The sequence below is a fragment of the Azolla caroliniana genome, unplaced genomic scaffold (genome assembly GCF_043228905.1).
Source record: "Azolla caroliniana isolate FFs.n. ecotype wild unplaced genomic scaffold, voAzoCaro1.0.p SCAF_1, whole genome shotgun sequence".
In the NCBI taxonomy this organism is placed as follows: domain Eukaryota; kingdom Viridiplantae; phylum Streptophyta; class Polypodiopsida; order Salviniales; family Salviniaceae; genus Azolla; species Azolla caroliniana.
In genome coordinates this window covers 30,122,092-30,143,598 of record NW_028230436.1, presented here as the reverse complement: position 1 = coordinate 30,143,598, position 21,507 = coordinate 30,122,092, and the positions used below count along the sequence as shown (strand labels likewise).

General features: G+C 37.2%; 3 protein-coding genes and 1 pseudogene across 3 annotated transcripts; all 4 read right to left on the bottom strand.

The window, feature by feature from the left end:
• Positions 1–912: 912 nt before the first annotated feature.
• Positions 913–5,744, bottom strand: CLP2 (CLP protease proteolytic subunit 2). Its single transcript, XM_087331235.1, has 8 exons — positions 5,544–5,744; positions 5,384–5,456; positions 4,448–4,568; positions 2,286–2,423; positions 2,077–2,193; positions 1,696–1,764; positions 1,492–1,587; positions 913–1,343 (listed from the first exon to the last, which is right to left on the bottom strand). Exons 1-8 carry the CDS (start codon positions 5,683–5,685, stop codon positions 1,206–1,208), a joined length of 894 nt encoding a protein of 297 aa, XP_087187361.1. The 5' UTR covers positions 5,686–5,744; the 3' UTR covers positions 913–1,205.
• Positions 5,745–7,036: 1,292 nt separating this feature from the next.
• Positions 7,037–9,637, bottom strand: LOC147869609 (putative TPR repeat-containing protein At2g32450 pseudogene; annotated as a pseudogene).
• A 1,055-nt stretch (positions 9,638–10,692) lies between these two features.
• On the bottom strand, positions 10,693–13,908 carry LOC147869608 (pentatricopeptide repeat-containing protein At4g18520, chloroplastic-like). The gene is made up of 2 exons (XM_087331223.1): positions 11,491–13,908; positions 10,693–11,397 (listed from the first exon to the last, which is right to left on the bottom strand). Exons 1-2 carry the CDS (start codon positions 13,832–13,834, stop codon positions 11,234–11,236), a joined length of 2,508 nt encoding a protein of 835 aa, XP_087187349.1. The 5' UTR covers positions 13,835–13,908; the 3' UTR covers positions 10,693–11,233.
• Positions 13,909–15,743: 1,835 nt separating this feature from the next.
• Positions 15,744–18,472, bottom strand: LOC147869607 (large ribosomal subunit protein uL3-like). The gene is made up of 4 exons (XM_087331213.1): positions 18,320–18,472; positions 17,542–17,652; positions 16,755–17,059; positions 15,744–16,544 (listed from the first exon to the last, which is right to left on the bottom strand). The coding sequence occupies exons 1-4, from the start codon at positions 18,402–18,404 to the stop codon at positions 15,879–15,881; spliced, it is 1,167 nt and encodes a 388-aa protein (XP_087187339.1). The 5' UTR covers positions 18,405–18,472; the 3' UTR covers positions 15,744–15,878.
• Positions 18,473–21,507: the final 3,035 nt, after the last annotated feature.

Below are 21,507 nucleotides of genomic sequence, written 5' to 3'. Positions count from 1 at the left end.
AATTGGGTTTCAAATATATATGTGCTTCGATTTATGTGTATCTAAATCCTTATAAAGGTTATATTTTACTGTATGAGTTCTTTGTAGCCTTTGGGCATCTTTCCATTAATACCAAGGTGAATCTTTATTTAATATATATATATATACATATGATTGTGTCAAACTTGTAATCTTGTCTCCGTATTCTATGTGGAATTATTTTGGCAAGTATCTTAGGAGGATATCTCTAGTAATACAGTTGTGGTGAACAAGATTCTAAATTATATGGTGCAAGAACCAATGCATCACCCATCCTATGTTGTTTTGGCATTCATGTTACTTTCTTTCCTTTTAAAGAGACATAAACAAGAATCTTGCCACTTTTACATAACCACAATCAACACTCAAGTTAGAAATGAGTAGAACCTTAAACAAACACCAAATATTGGCATTGTAGAGGAATCTGACAACTAACTTGTAAGCTTCTTTTGCATCCTGACCATTACCCAAGGTATAAAATGTGTTTCCACGAGCAAATATGATCCTACATGTACAGGTTTTAGCTCTTTCCCTCTTGTGAAGCTCACCAAAGGTTCTTTATAGAAACAATGATCAAACAAAACCCAGGCATTTACCAAGTGAGCATCAAATTCTAATGCATCTATTTTCTCCCAACCTTCAAATAGCCTTTTATTAAATGAAACACAATCTTGGCCAGTAATTTCTTGAGAGGGTCTCTGAAGGTTATCAAATGAACCCATTTGGCATCAGGTTATCACTTCATAATTCGTTTTGTGTGATTATGAGTGTTAGCACAAATGAAAATAAGAAATAGAATCCAATCAATGATTTACTTAACCATATTTTACCTAAATGCTCAAAATGCTCATTGCTAAATCTCTAGACATCTAAAATGGAAACTTATTGTATGAGTTTGATCTTTATGGCCAACAACTTTATATTCCATTATCTTCAAAGATGGTCAAGAACTTGCCTATAGCTCTTTGATTATAGTGTGATAGAAATAGATTTAAGATCCTCAAATATCAAGTCTACATACTACATATTAAAGATCACTGCGATAATGACGAATTGAAATGGCGTAAACTCATTTTTCAATAATGAGACCACTTAATACATTCTTTTGAGCATTATGTAATATCTTCAATCCAATTGCATTGAAGGCAAAGGAAATCATGAAGACGCTAAAGCTGAAGGACAAAAATTTAACCAAGCCCAACAGTGCTTTCTTTTTTGGGTGCATCGGGTTTGATTCTCCGTGGCCTAACAATCCGATCAATTAAACCATAATCTAATGCTTCCTGAGCACCAAAGCGCTTGATTCGACTGAGATCTTGAGCAATCTGCAACCATAGACATTGAAAATATCCTGTCTTTAACAGTCGATCTTTTGCATGTTATCAATCATTTCAATGTTTTAAATTTTTTTCCATGCTTCTGGCATTTCTCCAAATCATTGAATGTGCCATAAAAGTCTTTTATTTTATTTACCTTTTCAACTGGTTGTCCAGTCTTCCTTGATAATTGATTGAAAAGGTAGTTTCGAACACGCAACAATTCTTTAGCTTCATTTTGTATGTCATCAGCCTGCAAAATTGGTCTAATGCCATGGTTATAAACTTCAGGGTATTATAAAGCTAACTATCTGAATGTATTATTTTCAGGGTACTATAAAAGCTAACTATCTCGATGTACCTGACCACGTGCAGCTCCGGCAGGGGATATGAGAGCAATTCTTGTTAAAGGCATTGCAACTCGTAATCCCTGAAGAAGAAAAAGGGATTGAATAATTAGTTTACTATCATGCTACTTTTTCATTTTTGCATTACACTTTAGGAAAACCTCGGATGTACTTCATTTTTGCTTTGCCACGACAAATGCCCCTAAGTCTTCGCCAAATGCCATCATCGACCCCTTTTTGAGTAATTATGTGCTATTGAGCAGTTCCGTGATCAATTCATTCCTTTCTATTCTCTTTCAGGGGTTGACCAGGGGGTCATGGAGAAACAACTTGGGGGCATTTTGGGAAACAAATTTAAACTCGTGCATAGTTCAGTGTTCTCCCCTTTCGTATACCTTTGTTCCAGCTGCAAGCAAAAATCCAGCTGTATTATAAGCATATCCTAAAGCTAATGTGCCCATAGGACTCTTCAAGCTATCCATAGTATCATATAAAGCCATGGAGGGGGTGATCTGCATGAAATATCAAGTACAACAAATTGATTAGTTATTAAAAAATACAACCAAGTAGTCATAAATAATACTCTGAAGGATAGCTGACTCACATCTCCACCTGGAGAATTCAGATACATGTACATATTCTTGTTTGAGTCAATGCTATCCAAATAAAGCATAGTGGCTAATATTTGATTGCCAAACTCCTCATCTATGTACTGCCCTATAAAAATTATTCTTTCCCTGTACTGCAACAAAAAAGCATAATTAGATGAGCAAGAGTTTCCAAAGTTGCTGTCGCATTCAAGCAGTACAACACAATAGTTACACATAACAAGTCTAAAGTTGTTTGCTTTCATTTCCTACTTTACATTTGGTTTCAACTGAGGTGTGCCAGCAGAACATCCTTACGCATCCTTCTCACATGTTGGGTGTTTCTGGCATACTCAGTGGATCTCTAATCAGAGTTAAGCCTGGTTCTCATTGTGTGAAATCTAATAAGAACTGAGCTGCATCATAACTGTGTAAAAAGGAAATTGGTCTGTATACTTGACACGTAGTAGACGTGCATGTTGGGTTCTTCAACTGAGGTGCATCATAATTGTATACAAAGGAAATCAATCCATATCCTATACCTCAGCATAGTAGAGCCTCAAAGATAGTATCACTTACTTAATTGATGCAAGTTATTTACTTCAAATTTTCCAAACTGTAATTCATGTTACACTAGGTCTTTCCAAAATGAAGAGTTCTTTATTATGGACAACTCTCCCGTCTTTTCCTACGCTTTTTTCTTCAACCAATACTTCATAGTTCTGGCAGGCAGCTTCTACCAAGCCCGTCCTTTCTTCCACCAGAGCTTTCCATCTGGTCGCTTCTTGAACCATCGTTATGGCGTCATCTGCTTCTCATTTTCAAAGCTTCCCCTTCGTAACACTGCCCGAGAATCGATGACCAGAATTCAGCCTCATTTTCCTCCTGGCTCTGTGTTTCTTTCCCTATTCGAATCCCAGCCGATGCAGAGTAGTGGATGGCCTCGACATTTCACGCTGTTTGAATAACGCAAGCTAGAACCCACAAGAATATACAGAGTTCACAAGCCTACAGATAGTTCACAGTACATACTACATAGTACAATGTCCAAATGGCTAGTCTGTATAGATCACAAATCGCCTTAAATTCAACACTGAATCAGACGGGACATATCACAACAACACAGAAGAGAATCCAAAAGAAACTACAGAAAGTGGGAGGTTTTTACATTCAAAAGAGATGAATGTATCTTTGGTAAGGTTAAAGGGTAAGCATGATCCACATTTGTAAATTTTATCATTACAACACTGGCATAATGGAGGTCTGGCTATTCATGTAATGGTAGCTGAAACTGTTTCACAAATAAAACAAAGACTCTGAGCTATTTCAGCTAAGGTAGAAGGTATTGTTAGCGTGACATCTATGTTGAAATACTGTAAGTGGTGCAACGTAGTTGAAACACAGTAAATGTACTGCTGAGGCTAATACAAAAGTGAAACACATCTTCACTCTTGTCACTCATCCCACTATCAGCACTTTTCTTTTGAGTAAATAGCTCTCTTAATATATTTATCATGGTAACTGATTGTTTCAACACAAGCATACTTTTTGTCCTCTAAGTTAACAGTGATGGATGGCAAGGAAGAAGCATTTTAGCAGGCAATTACCATCATGAAAAACTCCACCTCTGAGCATGTAGGTCCTGCCTGAATGATATCTAAGTGTACGTTCAGCTATGCCATTGCATATGATACCCAGCTTTGTACCAAGGAAGAGAGACAATAGGCTGAAGATTCAGGAATAATTTTAACGCACACAAAATAATGGTAAGTACAAAGTGCTAGCGGTCTCAATGAAGGTTGCACTCTATGGTCAATCGTATTGCTGATAGGCTTCAAGCAAAGCAGCCAACAATCAAGTGAGCTACAGTGATCAAAACGGAATCTGTACCACCTCATCAGCAAAAAGGAAGTTTACTCTAAAGACAACCTAGATCTCCATGCATAAACCAATTTCGGTTGTTTGGGAAGAAGGTCATTACAATGACAGCAATAACCATTAGCCAAGTAAACAAAATTCAAGAAAAATATTTAAGTTTTCTACTAAAGACCTCATAATTACTGCCATTTTTCAAAGAATTTCCTGATAATTCATGCATGAAACAAAAATTCAGCAGACAAGGAAACATTTTCCCCCAATACTGTTAACACTGAAGGCAAACACTGAATAAAGCACTTACAAGCACATTCCAAATGTCAATCCATTGCCATCCTCCCTCTCCTGGGGTTCTATAAGGAACTTTTGGAGTGCCTATAGGCATCATTGTTACCTGAGCTCGCGATCCTCTTGACTTTCCATGACTGACAAAAAAATCAAAGACCGGTTTAGGGTTTAGGGTTTAGGAGTTTCAACATACAAAGCTGCCGAAAAAATGATCGAAACAATTTAACTTTCATGACTGGTTACTAAACCAGATACCAGAAATCCAGCAGATGTATAGAAAAGAAAACACTTTTACGAAAACGTTGTTCCAATATTTAATTACAATGGTGATGGTCATAAAACCTTTTCCTAAAATGGTCAAAAAACCCTTATCTAAAACATGTCATATTTTAGAGGCATTTAGATCTTCAATCTCAAATTTTAACAGTAATTTTCCTGACAATGCAACTACAAAATCCACAAATAACTCTATAAAAATATGGGAACAAAAACTTATCTTACCATAAATAATAAATCATTTTTATCTAAATTTGTTGAAATTATTTATTTAAATACTTGAAACATTTTTGAGATTTTATCTCAACACAACTCGTCAGTTGGAGGTAGTTTGGTATCTTCCATTCCGAAATTTGAAAATGATTTTCGAATAATGCAACCACAAACTTAATACACACAGGTCCATGAAAAAATGTGAAAAGAATTGGCTTTACCTATATCTCTTATTAATAAATACTATAAATATCTCAAATTCAGAAGTATCTGCCTCACCAAAAATAAATATTCAAAGGTTTTTTTTTTAATAATACACATACAAATTCGACACCAATCTGTACAGGATATAATAACAAAAGGTAAACATTTGTTCTAAAACATATCAAACTTTAAATAGTTTGGGTGCAAATTCAACACAGTTCTAATTAGTTAAAGAAAAGACACTTGTAATCTACAGCACCTTACTGAGAGAGACTGTTGGACTTTGTCGAAGAAACAGCGAGAAATTCCTTGTTTTTGCATTGACCCGATACCTGAAAAGAATTCATTTATATTCTGGAATAACTAATATGTAATATATAAACAGTTTGGAAAGAAAATTAGTTTTTGTTTTTCGCAACCTGACGATTTCCATGGGTTCTGCAGACAGGATGTCGTATTCTTTGAGCTAAACAAAGGAGAAGAAAATGATGATGAAGGTGATGATGATGAAGAAGAAGAAGAAGAAGCTCCCCTGGGAGCTGAGATGTGGAGCATCGCCATCACTGCTCCTGTTTCGCTGGCTCTCTATCCTTTCGCAAAGAAGAAGAAGGAAGAAGGAAGAAAGAAATATCTTTCCAACGTTATGACTCTAGTTCTCGCAAATTACAGATTTAGCTCCCCCTTCATTTTTCGAAGACCATGTTCCGCTGTGTGCAAGCAAAGCAAACATCTCTTCATTTGTCTACATGATATGATTACGAGAAGAAGATATATACATGTCCGCGTGAGTGTAAAGGTTACCAAGTGAAATGTCAATGAAGATCTATTTGTCTCTAATGATGCAATGGCCCACAACCTTGGTTCTTCCTCGCGCGCACTTAACTTCTATCATATTTATCCATGGTTTAGTTGCAAGATGGCCTAGAGCCGGTTTCCGTATAAGATTCAAGACACACATTTAAACAAGCAAGATGTGCCATTGTTTGTCATTAGTAACAAGGGAGGAAGTATTTTATTGTGAGCATATATATTGGGGATAATAAACCATCGCTAATTATTTTGTGGATTTTCTTTGCCGTTTGTTTTGTCAAATAATTGTTATTTGTAAGGCTGCGATCACCTTTTGTGTTTGTTGATTGTACAGAAAAAGCTTGAAGATAATTTGGTGAACTTTATGCATTGGATTCCACCATTATTCATGTGTTATACAAATGGGCTACTCAACCTTTTTCACCAAAATTGTGAGGAGACCTCTTGTTTACCAAGGTTACTGAAAAGCCTATGTCTCAAGAGGATTGAGAAGTTGTGTTTTTTTTATGCTAATCATAAAACATTTATGGCTCATGGTAATGTTAGTTGACCATCGATAACTCCTATCTCTCTCTTATGTATTTTGAAAGCCTGATTTTTATCACTTGAAATACAAAGAATGGGTGACATACTGCATTGTGCTTTGCACAAAAATTATTGTCTATAGACTCAATGCTTGATTCATAACACACAGCCTAGGGACAATGCATCTACACTATGTTTTACACAGTTTCTTGTTTACAAACTCAAAGCTCATTCAATGAGGTAATTCAAACGTTGTGTATCCATAACACATGGCATAATTGGTTTATTAACCACATGATTCACATATGCAAATGCTTCCATTTTGAGCCTCTACTATCAACTCAGTATTGATACATCATTGGCAGCATTTTTATTATATGTTTACATGACATTCCAAATAAATTGACGAAAGGGAACAACCTTAATAAACTTGCTTGTTTCTCGCGTATGAACATGTGGCCTTAATCAACATTTACATATCGACCTTAATTGAAGAATACCACTCTCTACTTTTAAAAAACTAGATTCTAAAGCTTTAAAAAAGATAATAAATTTTGTGATTTTAAAGAAATGTTTTTTACAGTTCAGAACAAGATCCAAAGGGCGATCGAAAGACCTGAAATTTATCAACAAAAGCCTCGAGCTCACTATTGTATTCCTTGAAATAATAAAATTGTTTATGCTTTGCACCAGAAGGCACTTTACCACTACTGTAACACAATGCACAAAGGCTAAAACCAAGCGTGGTCTCTTTGAAGCGAGGTCCATCGATACGATAACAACATACAGAACAAGAATGCCATTGATGCTGAGAATGGCTTCCAGCCTCGAGCTTTTCCAATATGCTTAAGACCCCAAACCCCCTATCAGGATCATCAAGCATTTCCACAAATTCAGGAAATGCAACACTAATGTCAGTTGTACTATTGCCTTCATCATCAATTCTAGTACCACTATTTTCATCTCGGGCCTTCTCTGAGGGTAGATATATTGTTCGCAACTTTTGAATATACATTCCAGCTCTTCTCTTTGAGATTTCTTGACGTGAATTTAGCCCATCATGGAAAACTAAGGCATTGAATGCCAGATTTTTCCTTCGATCCATGGAACCCCCACAAACAAGAGCAAGAATGGCAAAAACAAGCCCTAACTCTAGTTTCCCCGAACCATTGAGGTCCAACCTCAAAAGAACCTTCTCATTGATCACCTTCATTGCTCCTTGAAATGCCTCAGGCTTTAGAAAATGAAGAAGGCGCCATAGAATCTTCTCCAACGCCTCCTTTCCAATAAGTCTCTCAGATATGGCATTAAGCTCCTTTTTTGCACTGGTTACATCACATTGATCAAGTCTAGTACAACATTGGAATTGCCGAATCTCTAATGCTGAGGCGATCCAATGGCGGGGTGCTGTCCGAACGTTCGCCCTTCGGAAATGTGAAGGATCGACAATGATGAAGTTGTCTCCGACGCCGACAAAACTATGCCCCCCAGATTTTTTTGCATCCCGGAAAAAGCTCTTCTCCATGTGTTGAAGATGCACCATCGCATTGTAAAGCTCCAATCTCCCCGTCATCTTATAAGCTTCTTTAAAAGCTCTCTTTGATTCATCAATTTCCCCAACTCCGAGCAAAGAAACTGCTCTGTTCAGCTGCGCTCGCCAGTTTCCAGGTTGCAAGGAAAGTACTTTGGAATAGGTGCTCACTGCTTCTCGGTATCGCCCAATGTCTTTATATAAAGTTCCAAGGTTATATAGAGCCTCCACATGGTCCATTTTGAGCTCAAGAGCTTTTTCAAACTCCACAATAGCCTCATCATGGTCTCCTAAAGCATGCCATACTGATCCGAGTTCACAGTGAGCATCAGCATATTCTGGATGCAAAGAAATAGCCTCTAGAAGGGAATCTTTCGCAGTATTGTATTCTCCAACTCCATACATAGAACTTCCAAGGAGCTTTAATGCCCGAAAATGTTTTGGCTCCTTTAAGATAGCCTCTTTGTAATGCTTACTGGCACCGAAAAGCAGGCCTTCAGCCTCCATTGCAATGCCTAAATTCACATGGATTTGTGGAAGAATCCCAGCCCATTTATTTGAATCATCTTCACTTGCATTCAATGCTAAATTGTAAGCTTCTTTTGCCTCCTGAACATTACCCAGCGCATAAAATGTGTTTCCCAATAGGAAATATGGTCTTACATCGGCCGGTTTTAGCTCTTTCCCTCTTGTGAAGCTCACCAGAGCTTCTTTATAGAAACAATGATCAAATAAAACCCGGCCACTTGCCATGTGAGCATCAAAAGCATCCTCATGCATTTCTAATGCATCTATTTTCTTCCTAACTTCAGATAGCCCTTTATGAAAGGAAACAGAATCCTGGCCAACAATTTCCCGAGAGGGTCTCCGAAGGCTATCAAATGAACCCATTTGGCGTCGGAAAGAATCATTATCACCATGCATGACCACATTATTTGAGTTTCTTCGAGAGGCTGTTTTCGAAGGACTGGGACCTTCTCTTGGTGTCTGAGAGCTATAATCAAAAGAACCAATTTGCCGTTGACAAAGATCATTATATTCACTATCGATAACATCATCACTTTCTCCTCCACATCTCTTCCCTTCAAGATTCCGTATAAGTAAACCCAGCTCATCTATCAAGTTTCTCCAACTATCATCAAAATGCATGCCAATGTCTGAAAATCTCATGGCTGCCGACGAGCTTACCACCCACTTTCTCCTGGGTCGGGTAGATATATTATTTTCAATGAAGGTCTTATCCTCTCCTGTATTATTAGTGTTAGAATCAGGATTAGAGACAGGGACAAGGTTAAATGTAGGGTTAGATTTATGTTTAAAGTTAGAGTTAGGGCTTTCTTCATCCAACCCTAAACCTAATTCATTGAAATCTCTATCAATATCACCAGCCCCATCATCATAAGTCTGAAGCAAGCCATCAAAAGTAAGACCATGTTCACCATTGATGTAATCAGTGTAGTTCCGGAAGACTTCTCCGAGGATAGCTTCCATTTGATCTTCACTGAAGCTAACCTTAGGATTTACAGCTAGCACAAGCGCAGACATTTCATCTTTGTTAAGATGTCCATCGCCATCGATGTCAAACTTCGAGAAGATCTTTGAGACTTTCTGAACGCGAGGGTTAGGTCCAATGTGTCCAAATGACATTATGAAAGAAAAGTTCTCTCTCTCTCTCTCTCTCTCTCTCTCTCTCTCTCTCTCTCTCTCTCTCTCTCTCTCTCTCTCTCTCTCTCTCTCTCTCTCTCTCAAAGAAACCCTAATTCTGCACAGAACGCCTTAAAAATAAATTACAGTGGAGGGATTGTTGTTCTTACTTTTGAACAAGAAAAAGAAAAAGAACACGAAGGTTCGGTCCAAGGTGTCAATAAGACATCACAAAAAAGCAATCCTCTTTCTCAAGAAAATCCTAGTTTTGCGCAGGAAGAAAACTCTGACACATGAGCATGGTGTTCTTCTTCTTCTTCTTCTTCTTCTACAGGCTGTTAATCAGAGAAACAGAGAAGAAATCATCGCGCTCAAGAACAGAGGAGCATGAGCGCCACGAGAAAACAAGCCATTCTCCATTCCACACTAAACCCCACTCAAGATAAATAAATAAAATTATATTTTTTAGGGAAAAGACAAAAAAGAAACGGGAGCTTCCCTCCCTGTCTCCTTAAAGGTTTAAAGAACTCCTCGTGGAAACATTATCATATCTCATCTCGAGGAAGCAACTCACTAACTACACTTTGGGCAATGTTAGTCTAAAAGAGAGCAAAAAAAAAAAAAAACTGACAATTATATCTAAAAAATTCGAATTTTTTGCATGATTTTCCCATTAATTCATATGCTGTAATGAAACTCTGACAATCCATCAAAGAATTCCCGAAATACTACTTTTCAGCCTTTAATGGAAAGTTAGCACTCGCTATCGCCTATTGTATTTGCCATGGACCATGAGCTAAAACATGAGATGCACACATTAGAACATGATCCTCAAAGGGCACTAAACAGAGAATGACAGCAAGTTTGTGTGACTCTTGCATGCTTTGCAAAGCATAGGTGAAAAATTTTGGTTGATTTTGGATTCGTACTTGTTGATGCTTTAGTTTTATGCTTAAAATAAGTTTTGGCTTTCGAACAGCTCATATACATTACAAATCAATTCACAATGGGTGTTAAAAGAAGGCATTTGTCAGATCCTAAACAAAGAAGTAGGTTGCAAAAATGAGCATTGTTTTTTTCAGCAGTGGAGTTGATTGGTGTTAAAATTTATGTAGTGAATATGTTTGCAAAAATGTGCCATATCAGCTTCAAACCCTATAGCAACCTAACTATCAATCAGCTGTCATATACAACTGTTAGAGCAATCCAAATTAGTCATTTGCATTACTTATTTGAATAAAAACTGTTGGTCCTCCAATGTTAAGGACATCAACTTTTGAGGGCCAATGTAAAATACATGTCAAACCTTAAATCAATCTTCACAGCTACGTGCTACTTCACTTCCTGATTTAAATCTTGTTTCAATTGCATGGTACAGTTCATCTTGTTAAACAATGTTTTAAGCCTATCACTGAATTCAGGCATAGCACAACATGCCTTATATTTTCATAACAAAGGTTTCTTTCTTGTCTTCGTCAGTTTGTTCTGATGTTACTATGTCTGACGTGCCATGGGAAGAAATCCAAGCATTTCTTTAGTTTTTCTCATCCTTGAAAAGTTTAATTGTGTTTTCCATGTATCATTTGTTATATTTAACACCTAGAATGCACTTTTCGACACCAAATCAGCAATAGCACCAAAGCATTTATGTCCCACCTCAGCATTGCCATATCTTTTGCACCCACTGAGTAGTGAAGTCCATCCAATGATATTTCTAGACTCTGGCATACTACCCAACAAATCACGTGCCTCCTCAAACAAGCCTGAACGAACAAGAAGATCAGCTAAGGCATGAAAATGCCGAAAGTCAGGAGCAATCTTATGTTCATTAATCATTGATATGAAAAACTCAAGACCTTTTTCCACCATTCCTTCTTGACAGCAAGCAGCTAGAATATTGGTGAAGGTTGCATTGTCTGGTTTTAATCCTTCACGCTTCATTGCGTCAAAATATTGCATAGAGAGTTGCCCATCTTCACGTTCTACAGTATGAGAGATTGTGGCAGTCCATGATACCACGTCCCTGTTTTGAAGATTGGTGAGAAGTTGATAAGCTTCACTTTTACTTCCACATTTTGTATATAGATCGACAAGAGCATTGCCAATAATGACATCGGAATCTTGACCAGTTTCAACAATAAGTTTGTGTAACTTCATGGCACATATCATGGTACCATTATGATGGCATGCTTTCAAAATGGATAGAAGAATTGCTCTATTAGGTGGTATAGTTTGTGATTGCATTCTCGTGAAGAGTTCCAAAGCAGGAAAAAAATGTCCATGCTGAACAAGTACAGCAATCATGGCACCCCACATAACTATATCCCTGTTTGGGTTTGCCTCAAAAACTACCCATGCATCCTCTAAGCTTCCACATCTACCATACATGTCAACAAGTGTGTTTGCAATGGGACCATCAATTTGTAGTCCAGTTTTTATGACGTATTCATGGACTAAACTTCCCAATTCTATAGCATCCATATTCATACAAGCTTGTAAGATGGTAACAAATATGGCTTCCGTTGGCTCTATGCCTTCATGTAACATTTCTACAAACATGTCAAGTGCAAGATTATCGTGCCCAATCTCAACATGACCATAAATCATTGCTCCCCACGATACCACATCTAGATCAATCTGTCGTTCAAAACAATTAGTCGCTTCTTCCACATTTCCACACTTCACATACATGTCAATAATAGAGCTCCCAACAAATACTCCAAATTCAAGTCCATTTTTTACCACTTGATTGTGTATCCTCTGACCTTCTCCTGTGGATCCAATACTGATACAAGCTTTCAAGGCGGACATAAAAATAATTTCATTCGGCATTACATGCTGTTGTTGCATCAATTCAAACATATGAAGAGCATGAAATCCTTGGTCATTCTCAGCATATCCATTAATAATGGCACCCCATGATATAACATCCGGATTTGGCAATTTGTTAAAGATTGTTAGTGCATCACACATATAACCACATTTTCCATACATGTCAATCAGTGCATTCTCCAATGTCATGTCACGCCTGAGATCAGTATCTATGATCACATGATGAGTTATCCGCCCTCCCTCAATATTGCCTGCAGTTGCACATGCCTTCAAGACACTTACAAATGTAACATTGTCAGGTTTAGTGCTTTTTTGTATGAGCCTCTTCAGAAGAATCAATGATGATAAATCATCTCCTAATTGAGCAAATCCTACAATCATTGCATTCCAAGTAACAACATTCATAGTGTTCATCTCATTGAAAACTTTCCAAGCTTCTTCCAAGCTCTTACACTTTGCGTATGCATCAACCAAAGCAGTGAGAACAACATCATCTAATTCTAATCTTGCTCTAACTATCCAATAGTGTATTTGGCGAACCTTTCCTAAGAGCCTAAGGCAGCAGCATGCTTTCAAAACACATGAATAAACAACTGCATTCGGCTCAGCATGATATGATTGCATATCTTCAAAAAGCTTCATTACAAAGCATGAATCTCCATGATGAGAAAACCCCACAATCATTGCAGCCCAAGAGACTTCATTGCGAACCGAGAGCCTATCAAATATACCATATGAATCATATAAGCAACCACATTTCGCATACATATCAATAACCGTGTTTGCTATGGCGACATCCAGGACAAATTTTACTTCAATCGACACAGCATTTTTTCCTGAATTTTCTTTAATTCTGTCAGCATTTTGCCCTGAAATCTTTTCCATTGTTGCAATATTTTTCCCTAAATCCTCTTGAATTGTTGCAACATTTTGCGCTAAATTCTCTTGAACGATCCAATCATGCATGTTTCTCCCCTGTTTTAAGTCTCCCGTCTTACAACAAACACCCAAAATACAAAGAAATGTACATTTATCTGGATTCAACCCACTTTGAAGCAACCTCTGAAAAAGCTGAAAAGTCATGTGACAATAACCATGCTTGGCATAAGCAGACATGAGAGCGTTATATGCAAACAAATTAGCGTTTGAAGAATCAAACAAGTTCTGAGCTTCTGGTAAATTTCCGCATGAAGCGTAAAAACGAAGAATGTGGTCTTTGAGTATGGGTATTGTATCAAGACCTTTCGAGACCATGGAAAAGTGGACCTTCTTTCCAATGGCAAGATTTCTTTGTGAAGTACAGAGCTGTAAGAGGCGATACAGAGTATCTCTTGACGCTCTCCATAGCAAGCCATCAGCGATTTGCATTCTAATGATCTACTGATATGGCCCATTCTAATATCTCCGCTTAGCGGGATGGAGATTTGAGTTCTCTCTCTCTCTCTCTCGTAAATTTTATGTTTGTATTAAAACATGACACTACAAAACTCTATGTATATATATGTACAAAACTCTCTGTATATGTGTGTCTGTAACAGTGTATACATATACACATATACATAAATATATATACATTTATAATACATGGAGAGCCAACAAAATACCACTGAAGTTCTTATAGATTGCAACTTCCCCCACCCAATCTCCTGGAAATGAGAGTAGCAAAGTGATTAAGAACATTCTCCCCACCCCTACATTTCTCTCAATACACCAGCACTTATGGCCACACATTTCTTTCACCTAGAGAATTATAGTTATTACTAATTTGACTTGTGCTTACTTGGCCAAATAATTCTCCGTTTCTTACAATTCACTCTGCAATTTTCATTAAATAGGTTGCATACTAATTAATTCTTTCTCTCTCTTTAGTTGCAACGTTTTGTAACAGTTTTGCAATGACCAATTGTTCTGTATAAGCATGTGCTTTTGTGTGCTGCTGTTATCATAATCATAAACTGTTTGTATTTTAACCCCAGGTTCTTTACACCACATGAAGTATATAAGATCACTTTTTGAGGAGATCATTTAATTTTGTAAAACATTCAATTGATATTACAAGCCAACGTAGAGAAAAAATACCTTCAAGTTTCAACTAAGAGTGTTATATGGAGGTCATAAACTCCAGTCAAGCACTTCGCAGCTATTAATAATAATACAGACGTAGTAGGTAGGTATGGAGGACAAAGGTCATCCTTCTCATTCGTAGTCGTGTTATTAACACCTGGGCTGATATAATAAACCGTGCTAACCTAGGTATGGAAGTTATGCATGAACGTAACGCTCATAACTTCGAAAAGATATGCTCAGTTTTTGGTGTGAAACCTCAAGGTTTGGAAAATAGAGAGGCTGATATTTGGAAAAGCTTGAGTAGTCGGATCGATTATGAACCTTCCCCACAAGAAAGATCTGATGTTTTGGCATACCTACGTCAATTCTGTCAAAATGATCTATTGAGTTACAAGATCCGTAGGTTAGATCCTGCAGAGAAGTGGGCTCTTTTCGCCCTCAAAAGAAATCTTCTATTTTCAGCAACGACGAGACGGAGAGGCGTTCTAGGTATGCCATGTCATGACATACCTATCTCACTCCAATCAGGATTATTACCATCTTGAGGGAACTCCGTTAGTAGGACCCATAGAAACTGGACGATCTTCCATCATTAGGGATATAGCATCCAATTCCTACTTTCCGTTGGTGAGGCTACCAATAAGAAAGTAAACAAATAAGTTAATCCGTCACCCATACACATGTATAGCAAACCATACCCCAACAATGAAGGAAATTATCAAGTCTTATATTTGCTATGAGCAAACTTATAATTCTAAAGGATTACACATACACCGAATATGTATCCAACTACTGTCATGAAACAACAGTATCATCTCCTTTTAACTCAACTTTTCACTTACATTTAGAATAAAGATTGCCATTCATTCTCTTATTTCTTACAACTACATCCCACAAAACAATCACTAACGTACCCAATATTACTTAAAATCTGGTTTACTCAAAACATCAATATAATCACTAACGTGCCCAATATTACTTAAAATCTGGTTTACTCAAAACATCAATACAATCACTAACGTGCCCAATATTACTTAAAATCTGGTTTACGCAAAACATCAAAACAATCACTAACGTGCCCAATATTACTTAAAATCTGGTTTACTCAAAACATCAAAACAATCACTAACGTGCCCAATATTACTTAAAATCTGGTTTACTCAAAACATCAAAACAATCACTAATGTGCCCAATATTACATAAAATCTGGTTTACTCAAAACATTAATTCCACAAACTCATATTGATGATAAGACTCAAGTAGTCCAATAAAAAGTTGCACCATCGTCAACTTAGGTCTAATACAAAAAAGCATAACTACTGAAAATCTCTTACTCCAAGCAACTTCACTTAACTCTGCCGAAGGTCTTCGCTTTCTCTTGAGAAGTCTGGAAACGCCCGTGTCCGAATTTCGATGATGTATCAATGAACTTCAACTTGATGTCTTCCAAAGCATTCCTTGATGTTTGCTTGTACAAAGATTGTCTCAGTGTAATAACTCTCTTCTTAGGACCCAGACAACCCCCTTTAATCATAATGTAATCTTCATTAACCACACCATAATGAGCAAATCCACCCATTGGTGTAATTCCCTTATCAGTTGTATCAAATTCCGTTGAAGCTTTATGTGATTCATTTCCAACCTTACCAATCTTATAGATTTTCTTATTCATTTCAGTTCGATGATGATATCCTCTTTGCCCAGCTCTAGCAACAGTGTATGAAACTCGAGCAGGATGCCATGCTCCTATACAAGCTACTTTCCTAAGACCTCTATGAGTTTTCCTTGGAAGCCTGGTTACTCCCCATCTAGTCACAACACCTTCATATCCATGACCTTTAGTGACACCAATGGTATCTATCATTTCATCCTTACTAAATACTGAGTCAATAGGTACAGCCTTCTCGAATAATTTGTATCCAAAATCAACCTTTTCTGCCACTGTTCCACCATTTACTTGAATCTCCATAAGATGAGCTTTCTTTTGCTTGATTCCTTTCAGTTTCCTTACCTGAAATACAAATAATAAATACATTAAAACATTCATTACAGAACTTCAAATGCAATCACGGTAAAGCTCTAAACACGCAGTTCAAGTGTGTTGAATCTAGATGAATTATCCAAAATAATAATAAGAATAATGTTTTTCAAATGCAAATAAGAATATTGTATCTATTGACAAAATCAACTACAACAAATGAAATGCGGTTTAAAAGAATACCTGAGTATGGGCAAGGACTCGAATAGCAGTAGCATATTTTTTCATCTTCTCAAGCTCAACTTCAATGTCTTTCTTACCTTCATCAGTTTCATACTTCTTCGAGTACTTTGTGAATGCTTTCTTCTTGGACTTGGACCAGTTCTTATAGAAACGTCTCCTAACCTCGTCACTAAGATGCTGTGCAAAGACAGTGTTTAGACTGCGCAAACCTCTAGGAGTCTTCACATAAGCTACAATTCCAACAACAATCATCGCTGGGGTCTCAATGATTGTTACAGCCTCACATGTCTCCTTTTTGTGGAGCTCTGCAATTTGAATAATCATATTAATTTAAATAGAATATGGAACGTACATACGAAAACATTTGGATTCAGTGAGTTAAAAAATTTGAGCACATAAAAATCGATGTGGATGAGAGTAATGTACATCATATAATACATATACTAGATTAACCGTATGGGACAACAAATTATGCATATAATAGTTACACCCTACAGAGAATTGTAATTAATATCCGAAATTGAGGAGAATTGCCGATAATACTACTTTAAAGTAATAGACCTTACTAATCACTCATACATGAAGCTTATGAGACGAAAAAACAAATACTAGAATGGAGTATTATCTTAGCTGTATGTCATCTTCAAACAACTTACAATCAAATTGCAGTCACAAACAAGGAAAAGACTTAATAGTACTATCTCATTTAAATTTAGAGCACATAAAAAATGAATATGGTATGCACAATCGAAAAAGTAGAATTTGAAAAGGAGAAAATAAGCCTTACTTGATCCTGGCTTCTCCACTTCCCTCACGATATGAGTCATTCCAGATTTGTATCCGAGAAAAGCAGTGAGATGAGGCTTCTTAGATGGATCATCTTTAGGGAACGACTTCACTGCAACAACAATACGACATTAAAAATGTTTAAACTCTCCACGGTTTATGGCTTTATTTCTTTATTATTTGAAATAGCCATCAAATTATTTGAACCTAGGTCAACGACGAGGAAATATCCATTTTTTCGAAAATGTAAAGAGTTAAATCATTCTGGATGAGAACGCAAGGTAAGCGAAAAGTTAAGGACACAACGTCGATGGCTTTGACATACATGATTAGCGCGACATTTCCGCCGAGATTATGATCTCGAGCATTATTCTGAGCAACCAAGTCTAGATAAAGATAGGGTTGTGATAGACCTTATAAACTAAGAAAAAAATGAATCTAGCTCAAATACTATGGCTACAGTGCCTGCCAAGTGCTAATGCAGACATGAAAACAATAGGCATTTACTTACTTAAGTCCTAGGTAATAAGATTGGAGAATCTCGAGGACATGCGTTTCAGAAAAACGATCTGCCATGCGATCAGAAACGCAAAGTGTATACTTTCTTTCTAAACAGAAGATTAAACGAAGCAATCGCAAAACCGCCAATAAATCATGAGACACCACAAATGTACAAAAACACAGGCATCTTGATCTGAACAAAAAGTGGGAATATCAAACAAATGAAAACCTATAGAAATATGATAGGAAGTAGGAGAACAAAGAGACAAGAGACATGCCTTTCCCTCTATGACGACGAGCTCGCTTCCGGGGAAGAAAGCCAAGGGATCCATGGCGAGGATGCTCGAACTTGCGATGACTCATGGTGCAAAAGGAGTTCCTGCCTCTCACTCTGTCTCTCCCTCCCTCCTCACGCAGGAAAAGATAGAAACTGGGAAGGAAGAAACTTACACGCGAAGGCGCAACCTTACAAAAACCCTAGCCTAACCTAGGGTTTCCACATTCACACTTGTCCGGACATAAACGAACAGATGTTTTAATGGTTTTCGCTTTTTCTACTCTCCCATGAGTTCCTAAGTGTTGACATGGCACTAAAAATGAATTATCGTGGTAAAATGCCGACTGCCTTATAAACCCAAGATCCATAGGCTCAACTAGCAGAAGAGTTTTTCTGAGGCCGCACTCGCCTGAACATAATGTAGTTTTGGTCAAGCAATTCCCTTGTTGAATTAGAAGGAGACCTTTTTGCGGTGTCTAGATGGATGTAATTATTGGTAGTAAAAATGTAGTAGTCGTGTGGCAAAATGCTAGAGAAGCTTAGAAAAACACTAGTCCTTTCATGTTGGCTATATTGTGATTGTTCTGAAATAATCGGGGGACCTCATCGTTAAGCTCGCAGTAATAAAGATGATATCTGTTGAAGTTTCTCTCGTGACAAATCTAACAACTTTATACTTATCGGCTCCGAAGTGCATGCACTATGACACTTTTATGGAGTGTTGTTATGCCAAGTTAAAATTGGATAATTATTCCAATGTCTCTATGTGTGGTAAAATAGAGCAATATACATAACACCTCAACTACTCCAACCAAGCTTCAAATATTGTTAATTATTGTGTGGTAAATAGAGCAACATATGAAACATGTGAGCTCTATGTTCATGCAGTTATGAATGACCAAATGCATATACAAATTACAATTCAATACCTTTGAGTGAATAACTAGCCTTAACATTCTCACCAAGGTTCTTATGTTGCACCAAGTTATTAACCCATGGTCAAGGGTTCACTATGTATTGTTCATACCACCCCCTCCCCCCCTTGTGCACTTCAACCACACCATCCATATCACTTTGTGTCCTATATGTAATATTTTATATATTGAATTGCCACATAATATTAGATTTCTTGAAATGATGCATCATCGACATAATTCAACCCTAAATTAATCCAATTCTTCATCATGCACTAGTGGCTTCCCCCCTTTTGAATTCTCCACCATACTTTCAAATATGTTAGAATACACATGTTGGCTTGCCAAAAAACTCTTCTCATCATATGATGCGAAAATTGCTAGAGCTCCTGCTCATGGGCTATGTTGGTTATTTTGTTACACAAGTGTAGTAGATTTCATCTTTACCATAGTCAACTACTTCTCCACCCTCTCCAACCTTGCATATCCAACCTAAGTCAACTTCAAATGGACCCCCATTCGCATGGAAGGGGACTTACAATCCTTCATACCTGTGACCTTAAAAATCAAGCAAGCAATTTTGACACGAGTACAAATATCTCATTGTTTCGTGGAGATAAATGCAACAACAAAAAACATTGTTTGGTTTTCATGATGCACAAACATCAGAACACACATTAACAAAGGGCGTGGACTCAACATTGCCCTCTTGCACAACTACCAGTGACTACAACACACATGATCACCTAAATGACCAAACACAATCCTAATTTGTGCCAATATAGAAGCATCCAGTTGTTGTACCTCGAGTTTGCATTTTCGAGCTCAAATTGTGGCATGATATCATGAATGGAAGCTTAAAATTTCTATCATTCTCCACACAACAAATAACACATGGATTAGTGCATGACTATTGACAAATGGTCATTCAAAACTCTTCCTCTTGAATGAAAGTGGAGGATTTTGTTGTCAAGCGATTTAAGTGTTATGTCCATACCATCAAACCTAGGGGGGCATTGTACAAATACACATGTGCATCAACCTTCAACAACCATATGGTCTTCGATATACTCGATTTGCATGATAAACATATATTGTTATGATCACCTTATTTTTAGCTTAGCATTAGCAATGAATGACAACAACATGTCTAACATCAATAATATTCTAAGCATGTTTCATTTTACACCAACCTCCTCACACTTACTATGCATAGGTAGGTTGACTTAGACCACAAGCTCCTCTGACTTATATGTCACTCAAACAAACATTAGATATACAAAGCAATAATTGACGAGAAGGTTTAAAATCATATAACGTGTAAGGCAATGTATGCTTCTTGCATCGTGTTTCGGTACACAAGATCCAGTCTTTGAAAACATATAGATTGAGTGAATCAAGTTGTTTTTGTACATCGAGCACTCCGAGGTGGAAGGTGGGGATGTCCTAGTTACTCATCATTCATAGTCGATCCGATTAGACAATCACCATATTGGGCCGATTTCTTAACGATATAAATGAATAAATAAATAACTCTTTTTTTTTAGTAACACTTTTATTACTAGTGGGAAATCTCAAAGTGAGGTGAAAACCCACAAAGAATAAAGAAAAATATGGAAGTGTCTATTAGACACTAAAGAGCTTAAAAGCAGTCAAAGTAAAGGTTGTAAATTTGGAGTGTGATGTCTCTAAGTTGCAGACAATCAAATAGACATTGCCTAAGGGATTTCTTAAAGAAGCTAACTTCATGCAGGTAGTTTCCATCAAATACCTTATTATTGTGGGTTGTCCAAATGGTCCAAAGTGCCCAAATTTGTGTCCATTGGAGAAAATAGGCATTGTCGGATAGGGCGCATGGAATTTGTCCAAATATCCAAAAGTGTTTACCAAACCTTCGGCTAGGAAATCCATGATAAAGATATGCACTTAGTCTTTGTACAAATGTTGTAGTGAATGAGCAAGTCCATAATAAGTGTAGGATCGTTTCCAATAATCCACCACATCTTGCACAATGCGGCGAGGCTATCGATCACTTTTGAAGATTCGACCTAATCGGGAGCACACCCAATAAGCATCTCCATGGGAATACTCGTTGTTTAAGTGGAAGACCAGAGCTCCATAAGTTTGCAAGCCTGTTATATCCACCAGGACTGCGTTTTGTGTAGGTTCCATAATGCATTTGCATGTTCGTGAAACCATGGGGTATGTTGCAACAACATATACACTGAATGTGTTGTAATGTTATGCATTGGAATAACAATGTTCCTTTTTTGTA

Coding starts and splice junctions, on each gene's coding strand:
- CLP2 (XM_087331235.1), bottom strand. CDS start 5,685: ATGGCGATGCTCCACATCTCAGCTCCCAGGGGAGCTTCTTCTTCTTCT. Junction 2,424..4,447: donor TTGACATTTGGAATGTGCTT/GTAAGTGCTTTA, acceptor TTTTTGTTGCAG/TACAGGGAAAGAATAATTTT. Junction 1,765..2,076: donor TGCTTGCAGCTGGAACAAAG/GTATACGAAAGG, acceptor TTTCTTCTTCAG/GGATTACGAGTTGCAATGCC.
- LOC147869607 (XM_087331213.1), bottom strand. CDS start 18,404: ATGAGTCATCGCAAGTTCGAGCATCCTCGCCATGGATCCCTTGGCTTT. Junction 17,060..17,541: donor AGTGGAGAAGCCAGGATCAA/GTAAGGCTTATT, acceptor TTCAAATTGCAG/AGCTCCACAAAAAGGAGACA. Junction 16,545..16,754: donor GAGTCCTTGCCCATACTCAG/GTATTCTTTTAA, acceptor TTTGTATTTCAG/GTAAGGAAACTGAAAGGAAT.
- LOC147869608 (XM_087331223.1), bottom strand. CDS start 13,834: ATGCAAATCGCTGATGGCTTGCTATGGAGAGCGTCAAGAGATACTCTG. Junction 11,398..11,490: donor AGAAGGAATGGTGGAAAAAG/GTCTTGAGTTTT, acceptor TTGTTCGTTCAG/GCTTGTTTGAGGAGGCACGT.